At 38.9% G+C, this 19773-nt stretch overlaps 1 protein-coding gene across 1 annotated transcript in view; it reads right to left on the reverse strand.

Moving 5' to 3' along the window:
* The window catches only part of adgrb1a (adhesion G protein-coupled receptor B1a), a 156641-nt gene that overhangs the window by 37741 nt on the left and 99127 nt on the right, over nucleotides 1-19773 (reverse strand). Inside the window, exons 17-18 of the mRNA XM_073485293.1 lie at nucleotides 17420-17546; nucleotides 1128-1231 (exon numbers count right to left, since the gene is read on the reverse strand). Coding sequence (XP_073341394.1) covers nucleotides 1128-1231; nucleotides 17420-17546 — 231 coding nt within the window. The remainder of the gene's footprint in view (nucleotides 1-1127; nucleotides 1232-17419; nucleotides 17547-19773) is intronic.

A 19773-nucleotide genomic window follows, 5' to 3' on the forward strand; every position in this document is an offset into this window, starting at 1 on the left:
GTGTTACCACTAGTGCTGATTAGCTTGTTAGCTGACTAATGTTTAACATTAGCATTAAATTTGATCCAACTTGGTAATGTTAACATTTTATATTTTATCTTAAGATAAAGACTCTCCAGTTCTGATGTTGAAGTCATCCATGCTTTTCACCATTTTTGTGGCCATTTTTCTCATGGATGTAGCAAGGTAACTAACAGGCTATATTGGAACATGATGTCCCCATTCTTAAGTCCAACACACATCTTGTGCATAGCAGATCGTCCAGCAATCTAATTTGTATCATTTGATGCTGAAGAACACACCGAACATGTTGTACAGCCAGAAGTAGCTGCCAGGACAGTTCGTTCCTCAGAGCAAATGTCTGATGAGATGACATCAATTAACCCCCACTGACAAATCAAGATATAGCCAACAAAGGGTGCCACCATTGTCAATGGGCACAACATAAGACTGATTTAAAGTGGTGAAAAAACAGGAAATGTGAGTGATTCTGAGGCCTGGAACCAGAGTACCTGAACTGGACCTATACCAGCACGATATAAGCTATAATGTAATGTAAAAGTACTATCAGTTTAAGGAATATTTCTGCACCCAGTATTGTCTCAGCAGCCCATTGAGTTTAGCGCATGAATCACGCTATTCAGCCATTCTGTGATAAAGATACATAAAGAGGTGGTTCCTTTGAATAAAGTGGTGACCCACTGTTGGAGCATTCACAACTTTCATGAACTTTTTTAACCTTTCTAGTGCAGCATGGCATTGGATTGCAGAAAAAGAGAAAAAGGAGGAATCTACTGACTCATGGGTGTTCTCAAGAGGGTAACTATTTAAACTGCAGCACACTGTGCACTTGACTTCCCATTTCCCACACATGAATGCTCAAGTTCTATTTGAAGACAGGGAGAGTCACAGAGAGGAACAAAGTTACATGTGAAATGATGGTCGAATTTATCCACGTTTTTATAGAGAAACTTCTCTTCTAGCACATGCCTGCAGAGCAATATCTCTCTTTCTCTCTAGCCTTGTGTTTCAGGTTAACTGGCAGATGTATATCAAAGTATTCACGGTAACACCTTGCACCTGTTGAACCTTGCCTTAATTACAGCCCAAAAGATGATTCATCTCACCTCCAGACAGAGACATAGATGATGATGAGTAGCAACAACGTCAATGAAGATACTCCACAGCCCACAATCAGCGTCACAGATGGGAGCTGTGTCTTATCCATGTTCTGAAAAATAATAGAAACAGAACACAGAATGTAAAAACATGTTGTGGTCATGTCTCCAATCCTTAATCATGATGCAGTCATGATTCACTTCTGTCAACACATCATGTTTCCGTGAGCTCAAAATTTCAAATAATTGTCACAGAGACCATATCAACAGTTTGATGGATAGAAATACTGTAGTAAAAAAGCTTAAAATCATTACTGTAAACAAAGTGGGTGAGAACCTTTGGCAGGGTCATGCAGATCTGTGGTGTGTACAGACTTTGACAGGAGCTGTCAGCAGATGAATACAAAAGCAGAGAAATCCCCTGTTGGCTTGATTTGCTGAGAGCTCACCTCCTAACTGGGTCATTCATGGTTCAAATGTAGTGGACTACATTTTCCTTACCATCACTGCAGTCTCCCTGACGCTCCTCAGTGAGCAAAAGCTCTCACACAGTGCAGTGATGTCTTGGTTTTTTGTCTTTTAATCAAAGTTCAAAAACACTGGTTTGCTGTTCAATTTAAAAAATGTTTGAGGGAGCCTACACTGCTGATGAGATTTAACAGTCATCTGTATCTAAATATATCTTAAATGGATCCAGAAAAACCCATTCACTCAAAATCACGCTGGCGTTTGTGATAAAGCTAAAAAGTCAGCCTTGGAAGAAAGCCTTTCTCAACAGTATAGTGTGTGGTTTGTTTCATATGTTTAGGATGATCATTAAATCGATGAGTCGATGGGTCACAGTTTGCTAAGACATGCAGGGTTTCCTCTACATGTAATTGATTGTGGCGCACTGCCATGGCAAAATAAAAGCCGCCACACCTTCAGAATAATGTTTTTTTTTTTTAACCTTGTTTTTATCTTGTTTTATGTTAATGTAAATTATTGTGAAATGAAATGTAAAAAATTAAGTGTATGAAATGTGAATTTTGGCACAAAACATGGTGTTTTTCATGAAATGTGACGCTATGCTGCAAATACCCTTATTTTGAAAAACCAACACCGGAGTTACCACCTGCCTGTCTGGCTGCGGCGCGCGAAAGATGAAGAGAGTAGAGACGACAGTCCGACGTGGAGGGAGAGAAAAGGGTGAAAGAAAGGTACCTAAGCTAGGTTATATTTGATACAGTTTTGTTCAAACCAGTGAAAACGACCCTAATGTTATAGATGGATTAGAGCTTAGATCGGGACCCAAAAAATCAAGCCCGACCCTGCCCGAGCCCGTGCACGTTGTGTCCGAGTTGTGTCCGAGCCGACACATTAACTGTAATTATGAGCCCGAGCCCGATTTAAACCTGACCGGTGTAACAGTCAGAGTTATTCAATGTAGCGCCACTAGGTGGCGTCTCCTTTTGTTTAGTGGGTAATGTAACCTGTACAATGAAGAAGAGCAGGTGTACTTCCGCTCCCCGTGTGAAAGGATACCACCGACAGAGCGAAGACTCCCCATTTTATTTTGTCTTTATTTTGTAAAGTGTTGGTGCGAGAACCTCGGCCTGTGTTCGTTTGCATGTATGCCTGTAACATCTAGTGCCGTAGAGACCTGGCATGGTGTGGTCAGTATTATGAATAAAAGTGCCGTGCGGAAACCCCCACATGTTGCCTGCCGTCTCTTGAGTAACCGGGGTTACCCGTACTAAAGTGGACCATCACCTTCCCCTTCACCAGCCCACGTTACAGTGGGCTGTTATAACTGACGCTCTCAACTACAATTCAGTTGTTTGAACTACAGAAGTATGTTTAGTATTATCTTAATCTTGCGTTGTTTGTTTATTCAGAATGGAATGGATCGCAAATGAATAAGGTAATGATTAAAAAAACAAACAAAAAAAACACAAATGCTTGATCAAGGGCCCGGCCCGGCCCGGCCCGGCCCGGCCCGGCCCGAGGATAGTAGCGGGAAATATCGACCCGACCCGGCCCGTGGGCTGGTTCGGGTCAAGTTCGGGCTCGGGCTCGGGCTCAGGCTCGGGAAGATAATCTAAACTCTAAAATGGATTAGGCTACAGAAAAAATCCTGAGTCGGGATAAATGTGTTATTGATTGGTTAATACAGGATACGCATTATTTCTATCATTATTTCAGAGAGATTCTTATTTTTATTTTATTTTTGTACCATTGACACTTGTTAAAGAGAGATTACTTTAGGCCTAATAAAGCATGTCGAGTCTTTGGTTATACAGTAGAGAGAGATATTATTTTGTTGTAGATTAATTTTTAACTGTAAAACGTAATTTTCTATTGATAGAGGAAACCCGTTACGTTTCAGATACACGTTTTGAACAGCACGACATAACGTTAGCTTAGGTAATGCCCAGGTCATTTTCTGCCATGACTCTTTTCTGGTTACATTTTCAGATGAGTATATTAAACTTTTTTCAAAAGAAGAGAAAGGTTCCAGAGGAAGAGAGTCAGGTAACATTACATAAAGGAGAGGCTCAATGTTCTTGATTTATTATCGTGATGTTATTCCCTCACGTCAATAGAAATGATAATGATGTGTACCGTGAATTCTATGCAGGAAGAGATGTTTATTTGACTGTATTCAGTATAGACTAGTTTAGTTATTTAACTTTGAAATATATCTTTAATTTGTTGTTGTTGTGTTTGTTGTTTTGGCCTAGTGATACTGCAAGATCCTATTTTCAATTATTATTTTCAATTCATGTACCGGAAACCCTATAGTAAATAATGTATTTAGAAAAACATTCAGTTTGAAATAGTCATAATTTCACATTTCAAAATTCATGTTGTCGTCGTCGTCGTCACCCCCCCTCTTCCACCCGGGCAGACCTCCCCCACGGTTTAAAAAAATCCTAGAGGAAACCCTGACATGTCTGTATGAGATCAGGACACAGAAGACCAAATAGTGTATACATTTTTAGATAGCAGAAACAAAATGGAAAAATTACTTTAGAAGAGGGCTTTGATGAGTTTTATGGAAATTGAAAAACTAAGTTACAATGATAGCACTACCCGTGCTGCCACTAAACAAAGTTTTAATTTGTTTTTTGTCTGTGCTCATACAGTAACCAATGCTTAACTCAATTAAATGGCGCAGTTTTCAACTTCTACTTTTGCAAAACATACTGAATGAGAACAGGAACAGAGACTTGAGCTTCAGCTCTACATTCTACAGACTACCTCAGCTAATGAACAAACAATAACATTTTAAAATCTAAATAACATTTTTTAGAAAATATAACATTAGACTTATTAAGCCTCTGGGAAAACTAGCAGTTACTTACATCAGACAGGCATTTAAATGCCTCTGCTCGCCAATTTCCTGAGGGTAACCCTCAAAACCCTTAACACATTTCATCCAGACTACACCTGGAGGTGGTCTGGACTGCACTGTGACCAGATCAGCCAGGAGTAAATGACATTGGTAGCAAAACCTGCAAAACAACTTGAAAGGCACCTCTAACTTCACCTCTTATTGTTATCTTCATTTTGCTAAAGGTAGTAGCTTCCAGTGCTGCCCTAAAGACATCCATCAGGCTGCACGTGGCAAAATGTTTCTCAGCACTGATGCTGAATTACTCCGTGGCGTGCTAGGATTCTGTTACTGAACTGTGGTGTGGGTGCACACTTTATTACTTTGACTGTGTGGAAATCTGAAGTTTTACAATGATCAAGTTGAATGACAGTAAATGAACAAACATTTGAAACTTGACATGTACACTGTTATACAGTAAATGAGAGTAGTTTCGGCCAGCTACAGCACTGGACTGTAGTGACTTGTGTGGTGGCTATTATACTACTATGTCTTTTTAAAATGACACACATACAAATATTTATAGATTTTAGAAAAGCAAGAATTACTAGCAAAATATACTATATTTTTTATTATATTCTAATTGAATAGTACAGGTATAGAAAAGCTCATGCAACAGCCACTTTTTTGCATAATGAGGTACAGTCAAAATGTGGGCAACAACAATGCACTTATAATGGCTCGCTGGTGTAAATGCAAAGGCCCCAAGACCATGTCATTATCTGAGTAAAATATCCATTTGCAGACCACTTGTTAAATAGGTGGAAATGTGTCCAAGTTTTTCTGAAGACGCTCAAAGTTAATATCAGGAATTTAAGAATAACTAAATGCAAGAATTGATCAAGTACTTGCCTGAATGAAGTTTTAGGAGGCTGAATGTCATCTGAGTACAATGTGTCAAAATCTGTACTAGTGATTAAGGAAAATCCTCAGTGGGTAGCTGACTAAAATTTATTGATTCAAGTTTATAAAAAACCTGTTTTGTAAATAGGTCTCTTACTCTTGTGATCAAAAACTTTGATCCGAAGCTAAATTCTGAGGCTGTTCTGTAAATAGTTTTCTTATAAATAAGAAATATAGTAACTTCTGATCAACCCAAATCAATTTCAGGCTTAAATTATCAACTCCTGGCTTAAGCATCACCCACTTGTGGGTCAAATCTTGCCCAATCTGAATACAGCTATGGATACAGATACAATGGTTAGTTGAACAGACACAGATAATGGTGTACTTGCTTATCTTTACAAATCACTATGTTGAAAAATCAGTGTCTCACTGCTCTCTCTGGTGCAAAGTTTCAAATGTGGGCACCTCTGACCACAGCCAACAGCACTGATAGGTGTGGTTGGATGTGGTCAGAAGTGTGCTCTGTGGCGTCTGTAACCACATCCATAGAAAATGGCCATATGGCAATTCAACTTGAGAGACTGACAATTTGATTCAAAGATTGCAGTCAGTGAGTTTAAGAAGGTTGTTGGCTGGCTGTACAGAAGAGTGTTTATTGTGGTGAGTGGAGTTGTAAAGGTTAGAGGGATGACTTCACACACCCTGACACACACCAGAGGAAGCCCTGCACCGCCTTAGGGAGCTGTGAACTCAACTAACAGAATTTCACTGGTACAGCTTTCAGTGAGAGGCTTTTCTACCCTGACAAGAATAAAATTATGTGAGGTAGGCTGTGTGCATGCACAAGCATGCGCCCACACACACACACACACACACACACACACACACACACACACACACACACACACACACAATGTACATGCAGGTATCTGGTATCTACAGCTGGAGACAAGTCAGCAGCCTGGGTGCTTTTTGGGCCTCAGTTGCAGAGCAAGGTGACTTCAAGGTGATTCATGAATAAACCACAATAACACAAATCAGCAGAAACACACACACACATGAACACATGCACACACACACCCAGTGATGCATGTTTTCACATAACATATATAGGACTGCATTCTGTCCAATCCTAAAAACTGAGAGCTCAACAACATCCCCATGCCACAGCAGACACTGTCTTGGTTGCCATGGCTATGCTGTAACATGGCAGTAGCAGCAGCTGAAGCAGGACTCATGGGTGTTGTGTAAGGCTATGTGTATATGAGTGTGGTATCATTTCACTTTCAACACTGATCTACACTGAAATATAGGCACAATATAATAGGGATATTATGACTAACAATCCGCTAACGGAGATTTTCGTGGCGCTGGTAGGCCTGCTGTACAACCAGAGCGAGGGAGGGATTTCTACGGGCTACTGTATTGTTTTGCAATTGGACATAATCCAATGGCTACTTTTTGTACCTGCTTACGTCATTGCCGGCTACTTTTATTTTACAATAGAAGGAAAGCAGATATACCTAAAATAAAAAGTAAAAAACTGTAAACAAATAATAAATGCTGTACACATCACATTTATTATTAGGACATTGTTCAAAGCATCTTTTTCTTTTTCCTTTTTTTTTATATATTGTGATGATATCATATTATGAGTGTTTGGTATCATTACATCCCTACTATATCAATATCTCTATTCCGTGATTAGTCTTTTCTATCATTATAGCACCATCCTGCCCTGGCAACAGTAAATAAAGAATGACTTCCACCTGCACATTTTTACTTTGTTGTAAAGTACAATCCATATTCAATATTACAGTGATGTTAATAGGTTTCTGATATAGTGAATCCCTGGGACCCATAGGTGGTCATTTGAGTGGGTTCTGGGGAAATTCAGTGGGTCCCCAATAAAATTTGTAAAATTTGACAAATTGTAGTGTTAAACTTGTTTCTGATGTTGTATGGTTGTAATCATGGTTATATTCATGTATGTTGAAAATGTATCTGAAAATTAAACAAAATATAAAACAAATGAAATCCCAAATCTGAAAACAAAACACTGGCACATCTACGGCTGCCCCCAAAAAGTTGATGAGCCAGTAAGTTAGAGACTGATTTTGTCAGTCCGAGTACATTACAAAAACATACAAGCCTACAAAAATGCACAGGGAAAACATCTTAGTTAGGAATTATAAATCAGGGGAACCATATACATACTTTTATATTAGCTGCTGCATTAATTAAAAAAATCCAACTGACAATATGCAATGGTGGTGCGCTGATGAGAGAAGCTGCAATGCTCTGCAATGCTGTCAGCAGCCTGACAGAAGAGATGCTCTGTGGTGAGCTGGGATTCTATGAATGAACTATGAGCAGGACGCACACTTTGACTTTCTCTGACTGTCTGGAAATCACATCATGGTCGACGAAGAAAGGCGTTAAAACACGAGTCTGAGACTGCAGGAAAAACATACTGATGTCAGCTGATGAAGAAGTTTAGTGTGGCGCAAAACTGAAAAAAAAAAAGGCTGCTAAGATCCAGATACACTTGTCTACAAAATTCAAATAAATCAAATATTAGTTTATTTCTATGGTTTCAATACACCGCGTCTCCTGAATGGTAAAGCCTCATCTGTCATCATCGTCACGAGAGAATACAGAATCGATCAGAGCTGATTTTTCTTGATAGTGACCCAGTTAGTTCGTTTACCAATACTAAAGTTTGTAGCTTCGATTGTTGAAATGTGTGTGTCAAGGATTGGTCTTCTTTCTGTCTTGATAGCGAGTTTCCATTTATAATTATTTCACTACAGATTTGTTGTTCAAAATGTAGCATTATCAGGGATAAAATATAGTGCATCCCTGGACGAATGGATAGTGAGTTTACTACGTCCTTTCAGAGATGCAGGATGCGTACCAGGCAACATCACTGCTCTCACATCAAACTGCATGTTCGTAACTGTTATGTTGGCCCATTCATTCTTCAAGATGGACAAAGGCTTCACTTGAGCACTCTAGCATGCTGACAGTGATAATGCTAGTATATTGATGTTGAGCAGGTGTAATGTTTACCATGCTCACACTCACTACATTAAGTAGTGTGTGGGCATGCTACCATTTGCTAATTCACACTAAAATGTACAGCTGAGGCTGATGGGAATGTCATTAGTTTTGCAGTTATTTGGTCATTAATTAAAGTATTGGACAAATTAAATTTCTAACCTTATGATGACACTGGAGGAAAGGTCAACAGTCCACACCTTAACACTGGTGTGCAGTGACCAGTTGAAGAGAGTTCGAGTGAAGTGAGGGGACACTTTACTGAAATAAGCTTTGTAGTTGGTGGGGGGTGGAGGGTGGGTGGACATGAGGGGACCACAGGACATGAGGGAGTTTCACCCCCCACACCGCCGTTCTAGCAGGAGATAATTGGCTGAGTTTATAGCCTGTCTTGTCTCCAGGTTTGATGTGTGTGCCGGGGCCAAGTTAATTAAATCCCTCTGATTAATCTGCACTGCAGTGAGTTCCTCCTCTAAAAGCAAAGGGGGGAAAAAAAGATTACGAGTGCAGTGGAATGGAAAGGCGTCTGCTGAGACAGACAAACTTTTACTTCCTCCTCAGCCAATGACAGAGCTGGCTGCATGTCTCACACAGCTTCAGAACAAGAACACTACCAACCAAAATAAAGTGACCAGACTGCATTATTCCACGACCAAAGCCAGAGACGCTCCAGCTACCACCACTGAGGAAGACCACAGGATACCCATTCCTCCAGAAATCTATCAGATGAAGCTGTTGCTGATATTAAAAGTAAGCAAATATGATGCCTTAAACAGGGTTGCACTGGTATCAATTACACATAATTGATATGAAAATGGATAGGTTGGATGTTTTTTTATATATTTATTTACTCAACAAGCTAATTAATAAAACAGGGATACTCAGAATGAGCCATATTTGGAGTTGAGCCCACAACTGGAGGAGTTAATTTAAAAAAAATAACACCTTGAGAGGTGTCAATTTGTGAATTCTCCAAATTCAGAATTTGATTTGACTTTCCATATGCCATTATTGCATCTGGATTAGAAAAAATAAGCAAATCATTTTGGATTTTATGTCCAACTGTCCTCTCCATCTCAAAATCTTTTATAAAAAGATAGGGGTATTTTACAACAGCTTGACTTTATCCTGGTGGCTTTTTGTAGGTTTAGGTTAGCCAAGTTCAAATAATATTCACCAAAAATGAGGATTCAAGAGTTCAACAGAAAATACCACCATATACCAAAAATTCAGTCTATTACAAAGTTCAGGTTCTTAATTTTTGTCCTGAATAAACCCTCTTCACCCCTTCTAAACCCAACATTTCCGACACTTTAGGAGCTTCCCTCAGTACCAGTCGGTCATAAATGTGTGGAGGTTCAGCTGCAGGCTCTAGCTGCAAGCTAGCTGCGTTGTCCTCTTTGAAATGTTTTTTGTTTTTCTTTTGGACACGTGCAAGTAGGCGGGGATGGATTCGATTTAGAATCGACTATGAATCGTATTCATAGTGAACTTATCTGTGGATTAATGGACAAATAATACTTTCTGCAACTGCGGAGAGGGTTGATTGCATAGTTACACATGAGGTGAAGTTGGATCCAGGATACGGTTAGCCTAGTTTAGCATAAAGATGAGAAGCAGGGCTAGACAAAATTGTATTATGCCCTTTTCAACAGGTTTATGGGGAGTTACATGCTTAAATTATTTTTATATATATATATATATATATATATATATATATATATATATATATATATATATATATATATATATATATATATATGTATATATATATATATATATAAAACTGCAGCTGGGCACAGTGATTGTATGCTGCTTCCCGGATTCTTGTTTTCATCTTGTGGAGTCTCAAAGAAGAAAAAGTCCCACACCTCACCCACAATAGAACCACAACTTCACTTCAAACTGAAGTGACGTGGACAGAGCCAGGATAGCTGTTTCCAGTCTTAAACTAAGCTGCTTCTCCAGCGACATTTACCATACACACAAGAGTGGTATTATCTACTAACTTTTGGCAAGAAAACAAATAAGCGCAATTGACAATATGTTACACTATTATTTTGAGTTAGCCATGTTAAATTTTCAACTCTCAAAATGCCGATAGCATTCAGGGCACATAGGCAAGACTTCTCATTTTACAGAAACGTCTGCTTTGGCTTTAAAATCAAGCAATATGGTATTTTAACATGTAAACATATATTTTTACTCCAATTTATTATTTCTTTCATTTCAGCAGAGCCACACAGGACAGATCCAGTTGCCTATCTAAAAATGGCTACCATGGATATTTTGCTGTTCCTTCATGAAACACAAATGTATACCTCCTGGAATGTGAGCATGCCAGCCCTCCAGTGGCCTGAAGCCCTGCACACCTCAGTCTGTCCTGTTTTCTTATTAATGACTCTTACATTGTGACTAAGACATACAGACTCCTCACAGCACATTTAAATTTAAGAAAAGGCTTACATAGGCTTAATACATCCAAAATGATACAAGCATAAGCACGCTCATTCATCCTCTTCCCCCTCAACACACACTGGTCTAGCAGTGGCAGTAAACTGGGCTCAGGTTTGGGGCTGTTGCCTGAGACTGCAGAGCATTTTTTTCTGTTTTTCCTCCTAAAAGCCTGCAGCAAGATTGGACTGAGCAAAATGGACATAAGAGGTGGCAGCAAGAGAGTAAATGATGGAGTAAGCAGAAGAGAGAGAAGGAGAGCTAAAATATAATGCAGCATCAGAGCAGTGAAAATGGTGTGATGAAATTACTAAGGGGTAGAGAAGAGAGGGATAGGAGGATGAGAGGAGCGAAGGGGAAGGCAGAGAGGAAAAAGGAGGTTGGGGTGTTTATCATGCTGAGGCTGTAGGAGGCTAGCTGCAGACAGAGAGGCTGGGCCATTTAGGAGCTATGTGTTGCAGTAGGAATAATTAGCATGGTAACCATGGCTGTCTCACAAAATAATAGGATGTGAGGAAAGGGACAACAGAATGTGGAAGGAGACGAGTTGCCTTTTGCTCCATTTCTGGCAAAAGGAGGCGCCAAAATGTAGCTTCCCTCAGGGTGCATGAAGCCTCCAGGCTGCAACAAAGCTGTAAACAGGCTGTTGTCTGCACAGGTGGAGGCGACAGCAAACTGAGGACACACCATCATTGGTTCAGTAATAATTATGAAGTAATATTCATATTTCACAGATTTATCTGTATCTGAAGAAGACAAATATTCTTCAGCCATGCTGGCAGCTCTGTGAAGCGCGCTTCTTACTGTGGGCACAGCAGTGCTTTAAGCTAAATGAAAACGCTAGTATGCCTCACAAAGTAATCCATTTGGCAGCACAAAATTCAGACCTGCTCATGGCACTACAGCACAAGTTAAAGAACTGAACTTGAAATTTAATACAGCACTAGACAATAAACAACTCTTTGGTCCCTCTGTGGATGTTGTAATCTGAGTAATCTGTTCTTTGTTTTGGAAGTTGGGCCAGCCGTGGGTGCATGTGAGCTACGAACTGCTAAATGGCTCCAACTTGACTCAGAGCTGGCTTTTCTTTTCTTCAAGTAAGCAACTTGATGGGTATATAATGTTACATGTCAGTTTTCTTTAGTGGCCAGCTAAAGTCACCTGATAGCTAACTAGCTGTCACTGATATTACGTCAAGTGCTGCAATCACTAAATCTTTTTTTTTTTATATAATTCATTCAATACTTAAATACATTTTATTCAAAACTACAAATGTCAGCAACGAAATGTCTCCAGACCATCACTGTTTGTAGGCTTCATTCTCTGGTAACCATCAGTGTCTATACAAAATATTGTGCTAATCCATAGTTTTCAGGTTAAGTGACAACTTTGACCTGCTGGTGGTCCTTGATGAAAACTGAGAGATTTAGCAAAATCAGTGGGATTTATCCTCTGGGGACTATGAATGCTTGTACAAAATAACATGGTAACCCATCCAATACATATTGAGATATTTCAGTCTGGACCAAAGTGGTGGACTGACCAACAAAGCTATCACTAGAATCAGGTCACTAGCATGGCAAAAAACCAGATGGTAAGATAGATTTTATATGACAGGCAGTGAAACATGCTGTCATTCTCTGGAGTTTTTCCTAGTTTAATATTATTCGGAAGCAGGGCTAGACCAACCCATTAGGGGGGCCCTAATGATCCAATGATAATTTAGTTAAACTAGAGCCAAAACATATACACCATTAATCACTCTGATCAATAGATTATTAGGCACCAACTATTTAGATGATACATTTATAATTGAATCAAACATTCACTGTACCCAGCTTCACTTCTTTGTTTTATGTAATCCAATATTGAATATCTTTGGGGTGTGAACTGTTGGTTGGACAAATAAAGGATGTCATCCTGGAATTTAGGAAACAATTATCATTATTTTCTGATGTTTTATACACCACATAATTAAGGCAATATCTGGAAGGTAAATTAATAATTAATATTAATATAAATGGCCTTATAGACCAAACAATTAAATGGTTGATTGAGAAAGTAATAACCCAGATTAACTGAAAATGAAAATAATATATCGCAGCCCAAACAAATGTATTTGGGAATAAGAATTATTTAAGCACAATATCAGATGAAATGAACAGGGTCTTAAGGCTGGTGCTGCATTATTTCCTCTCTTGTTTAACTATGATAAACTATACATGGAGCATATCCCAAAATTTGGGTTTAAGAACTAATTATTATTTATTTATCCATGTACCTTACTTCCCTGAGTTATTCATTCATGATTTGGTCTATAAAATGTCAGAAAAGTCCAACACAATCAAATAACAAATGAAAATTAAACGCTTGATTATCAAGAGTTGTTTGTTGTTCTTCTGTCTTTGCATCGGACACATCTCATGCTCCATTCCAGCAGCCTTTTATGCTCCTGCTGCTGGTGAAGCTGCTTAGTGTGTGTCAGCTTACAGCTTGTCAAGGTGTGACTCCCTGCCTCCTACTCAGCCTCAGATAAGGCCCTGCCCATAACTGAACCAAACATTACCTTTGGATGGAGAAGTGGGTTAGGACTGCATCCAAGTTCTGTTTTCCTTTTTGATTAATCTGCTGGTTAATTTTAGAAATACTTGACTAATCATGAAGCCTACAGAATGTCAAAATATAATCAGAAATACAGCAATGTCTCCTGTAACTTTGGCTACATCACAAATATATTACATTTAAATTTAAATGAATCAACTTACCAGCTGTAACCATTACCAACCACTAGAAACCCTTCAACATTATGAGAATTCACTCATATACCTTCCTTCAGAAATGACAGGATTGAAGTCTCATTTCGGACCATTATGTATGAAGCTAAAGCTGTTGACAAGATATGGTTACATTAGCTCATTAGCTTAGCATGAAGATTGAAGGCATGGGTAAACAGCTAGCCTGGATGTATGACACAAAGTGAAAAGAAAATGAACACCTTAACTCCAACAATGTGTCTGTTTCAAGGGGATGTTGCATGCATTGTGGAACTATGTCTTGGTGAGCAACAGCCAGGCACAGTGACGGTGTATCCACAGGGATGGTTTGAGACCAATACCAAAACCAACCAAAATTAATTTAAAAATACCATACTTTGGCTCTGATGCAGCTTTCTTTCTAATGATACATATCAGACCAAGGAATTAATGTGAAACTTATTTTAACAGCTATTAATTGGTATTGGTGAAATTCTAGATAATAGGGCCCACAATATGAATCCAAATTGCTTTCATTGACTCAACAAGAGCAGTATTTACAAACTTCAACAGTAGGTGGCACAGAGAAGAAGAAGAAGAAGAAGAAGAAGAAGAAGAAGAAGAAGAAGAAGAAGAAATATTTTTAAAATATATGTTAAATGATCAGTTATGTTATCAGTATCGGCCATGAGAAGCAGGTAGTTATCGATTCTTGGGATCAGCTCTGTGGTCTCACTCAATGTCCTGCCCACAACACTATTTGATTAGTTACTCGTCACAAGCAATATGCCTATCAACACTGAAGGATCTGAATCTGCAAAGTAACTACTGACTAAAGTTATCAAATAAATGTAATTGAGTGGAAGTATAAAGTAATAAAAAGTGGAAATGATCTTTACCTCAAAACATAGGAGGTATGTACTTAAGTGCAGTATTTGAGTAAATTGTAGTTAGTTACATTCCATCACTGGCTGCTCTAAATTAGGAAGATTTGTATTTTTACTGCAAATGTGTGTTGGTTCCACATATCAGTTATTGGTCTTCTTGATTTCTAATAATCTGTATGAACCCTGAAAAAATAAGAGCTGATCTCTTACCTTTGCACTAACTAAAGATGTTGCATAGAAGTACTAGACCGATGGATATCCATATCCATCGGTTTAGTACTTCTATGCTTCTCTTCTCCTAACATGACATCTCTACACTTCTGTTTGTCCACACAAACAGGATACAACAAGGCTTTAAAAGTACTGCTATTGAAATTTGAACAGAGCCATGCTAACTGTTTCCCCCTGCTTCTAGTCTTTATGCTATGCTAGGCTAACCTGACTCTGGCTGTTTGCTAAAGCAGTGGTTCCCAACTCATTTTTCCTTGGAGCCCCCCCTACTTGTATCTAAGAAAAGCTGTGTGTTAATTTGGCTCTAAAAGTAACAATACCAATCAATAACTTCTTACTTTGTTTTTTTACTGTCATCCTGTTCATTCATAAACTAATGATGACCTTGGACTTGCATACCTCTGACCAGGGATGAAATGTCAAGTGTGATGCTAGTGACAGCCAGCCTTAAGTCCTGGAGGACATCGAGCCTGTTACAGGCCTTTGTTTTTATTGTTACAAGGGCGCTGAAGGCTGTCTCAGACTGGTACATAGTGCTGAATGGGAGAATAACCCTTGTAACTGCGTGTTTGGCCAGTCTGGGTGCAACAGCGTGTCCTTTGACTATCCCAAACTTTTTATATCCATTCTCCTGGAAATATTTCTTTGACACCGAATAGGCTTGAAGGACAGCAAGCTCAATATAAAAAAAAAGAAAAAAGTTAAAAAAAGAATGTAAGGCTATATCTTGACAGCTACCTTAACTTCGGTTTTCCAATATTGTGCAGCTTTTTAGCCTTGGCAATTAACAGCGAACACTGAAATGACGCCTCCGTGACTCTGTGTAAATCACTGCCTGCTCTTTCAAATGCCTTTCTGATGTCCGTGGATCTTTTTGAAAGTATACTGCTTTTTCTTCTCCAAAAAGTCCTGACCTTCACCAATAGTCTCCTGGTGTTTTGTTTCGTGGTGGTGTTTCATTTTGCCTGGCTTCATGCTGTCATTAGCTAGCATCTCGCCACAAAAGACACATTCTGGCCAAGATGTCCTTCAATAAAACCGAAGTTAAGGTAACTATCAAGATATAGCCTTGCTTTCTTTTTTGATATTAATGAGTCATCAGCACTTTTACGTTTCTCACACATTTTGTTTCATTCATAAAATAGTGATGCTCTGACTGCATGAAAGACAAGGATGAGCTAGCTAGCTGACCAGACAACACGGATTGACAGCATGGGTCACAGGTTGAGAGGTCACAGAGGTGTGGCCTACTAAGTACGTTAGCGTACTGAGTGAGGACCAAAAATTTTACATTTTTAAATTGTGTTTAAACAGACTCTTGTATAAAGTAAGTTATTATGATTTAATGTTAACATCCAAATCAAAAACATTTTTTGACAACCTCAAAGCAGACAAAGTCTCACATACCCCCTGTGATCTTTGGTGCCCCCCTGAGGGGGGCTAAAGAATATCCATGCTAAAGAATGTCCATCAAATGTTATTCCTTAAATTGTCTTTGACACACTCTGTTAGTCAACTAATTAATTGATGATCTAATCATCTCAGCACTGAGAGCACAAAGCACAAATGGATCACACCACTGCAGCCCATCAGCATGACGACTGGCATATTCAGTGCAGAAGCCATCAAAGTGTACAGCACCTTCACTCACACCCATTCCTTTTGGTCCTCTGCTTCAATCATAACCACAAATATCTTAAACAAACAGATTAGAAAAATGCTGAACTCAAGGTGGTCAAGCCAAGATGTTTCATCTGTGTAATCCACTGGTTCCCTGGCCTATCCTCCCTTTTAGGCCATGCAGGCAGCACACTGCTTACTATGTCTTTAAGAAAGCCTCGGTTGGTGCCCATGCTGTTACCAGGGCAACTAGTGCACAAACTGCTTCCGAGGCAATTTCCAGTCTAATAATAACTAATCACACTGAATGAAAATTCCCCACAAAGACACTGCCCTTTCCCCAAAGAAACTGGGGCACGTTTGAGTCACTGGTATAGTGCTGAGATATTAACAGACATTTCATTATCACTGCTGGCTCGCTGTGTCCAGCTGCAGACACAATGGAAGGGGACCGTGTTCTGTTAGCTACTGTAGCTCCACTCTTATTGAAGTGTGTCCTTTTTTTCACATTGGAATGCCATCCAGCACCTTCTCCGTAGGGCCTGGTAACCATGGAGACACCATTGACAGTCTAGTATGTTAAAATATGCTAATATGAACAACAATTGTTAGTGTTCACATGGGAGGAAAGGTGAAGGTGGGGGGGCTGCATGCAGGTATGATCATTAGCTGTAACTATGATGAATATCTGACAGTGATCACCACCATCTTAATGCACAGGTTAGCACACTGCTGCCCTTCCTGTGAGCATTTCCTCTTGGCACACACAACCCATCTCCTTCTAGTGCACCATGAATAAAGACCCCCCTCCCCACATAAAATTAATAAATAAATAAAATCCTTTCCTTGACAATACTATAAGAACGTTTTGCAGCATGGCTTTGGCATGTCAAGAGAGATAGAGGGAAGGTGGGGGGAGAGAGGGAGGATCTGTTGATATGTAATGACAATGACGCCCTTTTCAAAAAAAAAAAAAAAAAAATACAGCTGATGCATTCACATAAAACCCCACAAAAACACACCGTCTCCGATAGCTTTAACGTCAACGAAGTCAAGGGAGGTTGTCGGACTTACCATTTCGGGATTTAGCCGTGCTAAAATGGCGAAGGTGGACAGTCTGTCACACACGCATTTGGTTCTGAATGAGTCGACTAGCACGGCTTTGCAGCCCCTGGCAGACCAAGATCCCAGCAGAGAGGAGCTGCACGGGAGAAAAATACACACACACGCACACGGACACACACACACACACACACACACACACACACACACACAGAAGCGATGCGGTGAATGTAGAGGCAGCCCCGGCAAAAGCCAAAGAAAGCGATTCAAATCCCAGCGCGTTACACCGGCTATTTCATCCACTTTACAGCTCCGCCGGTCGCAGGCAGAAGAGAGGCGCAGAGAGCGAAGTGAACGCGGTGATGAGGAGGCTGTGAAGCGGCGTGCTGCAGGTCCCTGCACGGACACATTCTACCAACACACTGCTAACAGCCCCGAGGATCTATAATACTAATAATAATCATAAGCATAATATTATATTATTAATGCTATTACCATTGTTATTATTGTTATTATTATTATTATTATTATTATTATTATTATTATTATTATTGTTATTATTATTAGTGGTATTAGTATTACTATTGTTATTATTATTATTATTATTATTATTGTTATTATTATTATCATTATTATTATTATTACTACTACTATTATTATTATTATTATAGCAGTAGTAGTGTTCGGCTAATTAAGTACTATTACTAACTACTGAAAAAAGGTACTATTTATAAATGAGTATTACCCATAATATTATTAGTCCTCTCTTTATTAACACCCTGTTTTTTGACATTTGACCTTGACATGTTTTTTAAATAATACCATTTATAAGCCTATTAAAAAAAGTTACACCACAGCCTGTGATGTGGCACTGATGAATGCTGGGAATGACTGCTACCAACATGGTAACCTCTGCATCTATCAAGGACACTGTTATTTTTGTGTTAATGAATTTAACAAAGACAAAGCCTGAGTGGGAACCATGAGAGCTGTGTTTCCATGGTAACAATCAATCACACCTGCTGACACCTGACTGTAGATCATATCACAGTAGGAAAAGACACGTGTAATTGATAATGGCTGCATTTTGCCAGTTTAAGGCGAAAGTATTGAACAGCACTTAGATGGAATGGACCCATTATTAATGGTATTAACTATACATGTGCTTTTGCTGTTGTGATGACTCAAAGTGTTGGCTGTGGAATAGGCCTGTTAAAGAGGAATCGGCTTCATTGCTTTACTCACAGTGTCTTAGAGCACATTTGAAAAGGGAAATATGTTTTAGAAACATTCATAAGCCACTAGAAAGAGTTCAATGTCTGCTATTGTTACTGTGAATGTTAATGGTATATGAAATGTGTTTGGATAAGGTGCTGCAGCAGCTCATTGACACTCAAAAAATGATGAAGAACAGTTAGGAATGATTAAAAATAAGTCATAATCACGAAATGATGGTTCAGCAGTATATGATACTTTGTATCTTAGTTAAAGGTTTGCCTTACTTATTCATAATTTTGACTTAAAGCAACAAAATGTAACTTTCTAGAGAAAGTAACTTCATTTTGGGTTGGCAGCTGGGGTCTGACACAACCCACATTTTGTTGCTTTTGTCACTGAGCTTAACGTTGAAATGAAATTTAGAAACAGTGTATTTTACAGCTTTGACTGAGTATAATATTGACTTAATGTTAGTTTTTTTTTTGTTTCTGTATTTCCACATATTCAATTTATTGTGAAACTCTTTTCCTTGTGGACTGGTCTTCCAAATTAGAAATTGATAGTAGAGTTCTAGATTAAAATCATTTGGATGACATTGGTATTATTTCCTGTAGAAAATGTGTTTCTTTATTGTATATTGAGTAATGCACTATCACAGTTATATTTTGTATAGTATTATTGAATCATTTGTAAAAGCATAACAAGCATAACTAACCACAATCTAAGTAGTTAAAAGCCACACAGCAGCAGAAAAAAAACAAAAACGTTCTGTTTGTACAAAGCAGGTCATTGGTGTAAAAGGTTTATTAGATGTTTTGTTGGTGAATCAAAGCAGCTGTCAGGTTTCGCAATTTGACACCTTTTACAATTAGACAGAAAAGCTCCATTTGACTGGGCTTCTGACACAGACTGACCTTACATTACTCTGCTTCAGTGCACAGAGAAATTCAGTAAATAAGTAAAATTGATGAAAAAGCAACCAAGTGTTATGAATTAAGAACAGGCAGCAACAGGCAACAGACTTCAGTTTGCCTTGCACAAATTTACAGCCACTTGATTGACTTGAATTTACATTGACTTGATTGAGCCGCATGGATGTTTTGACTCAAACTTGCACTCCGGCCATGGAATCCAAATTAATTTGTCAG

This window comes from Pagrus major, chromosome 17 (genome assembly GCF_040436345.1).
Source record: "Pagrus major chromosome 17, Pma_NU_1.0".
Classification (NCBI taxonomy): Eukaryota; Metazoa; Chordata; class Actinopteri; order Spariformes; family Sparidae; genus Pagrus; species Pagrus major.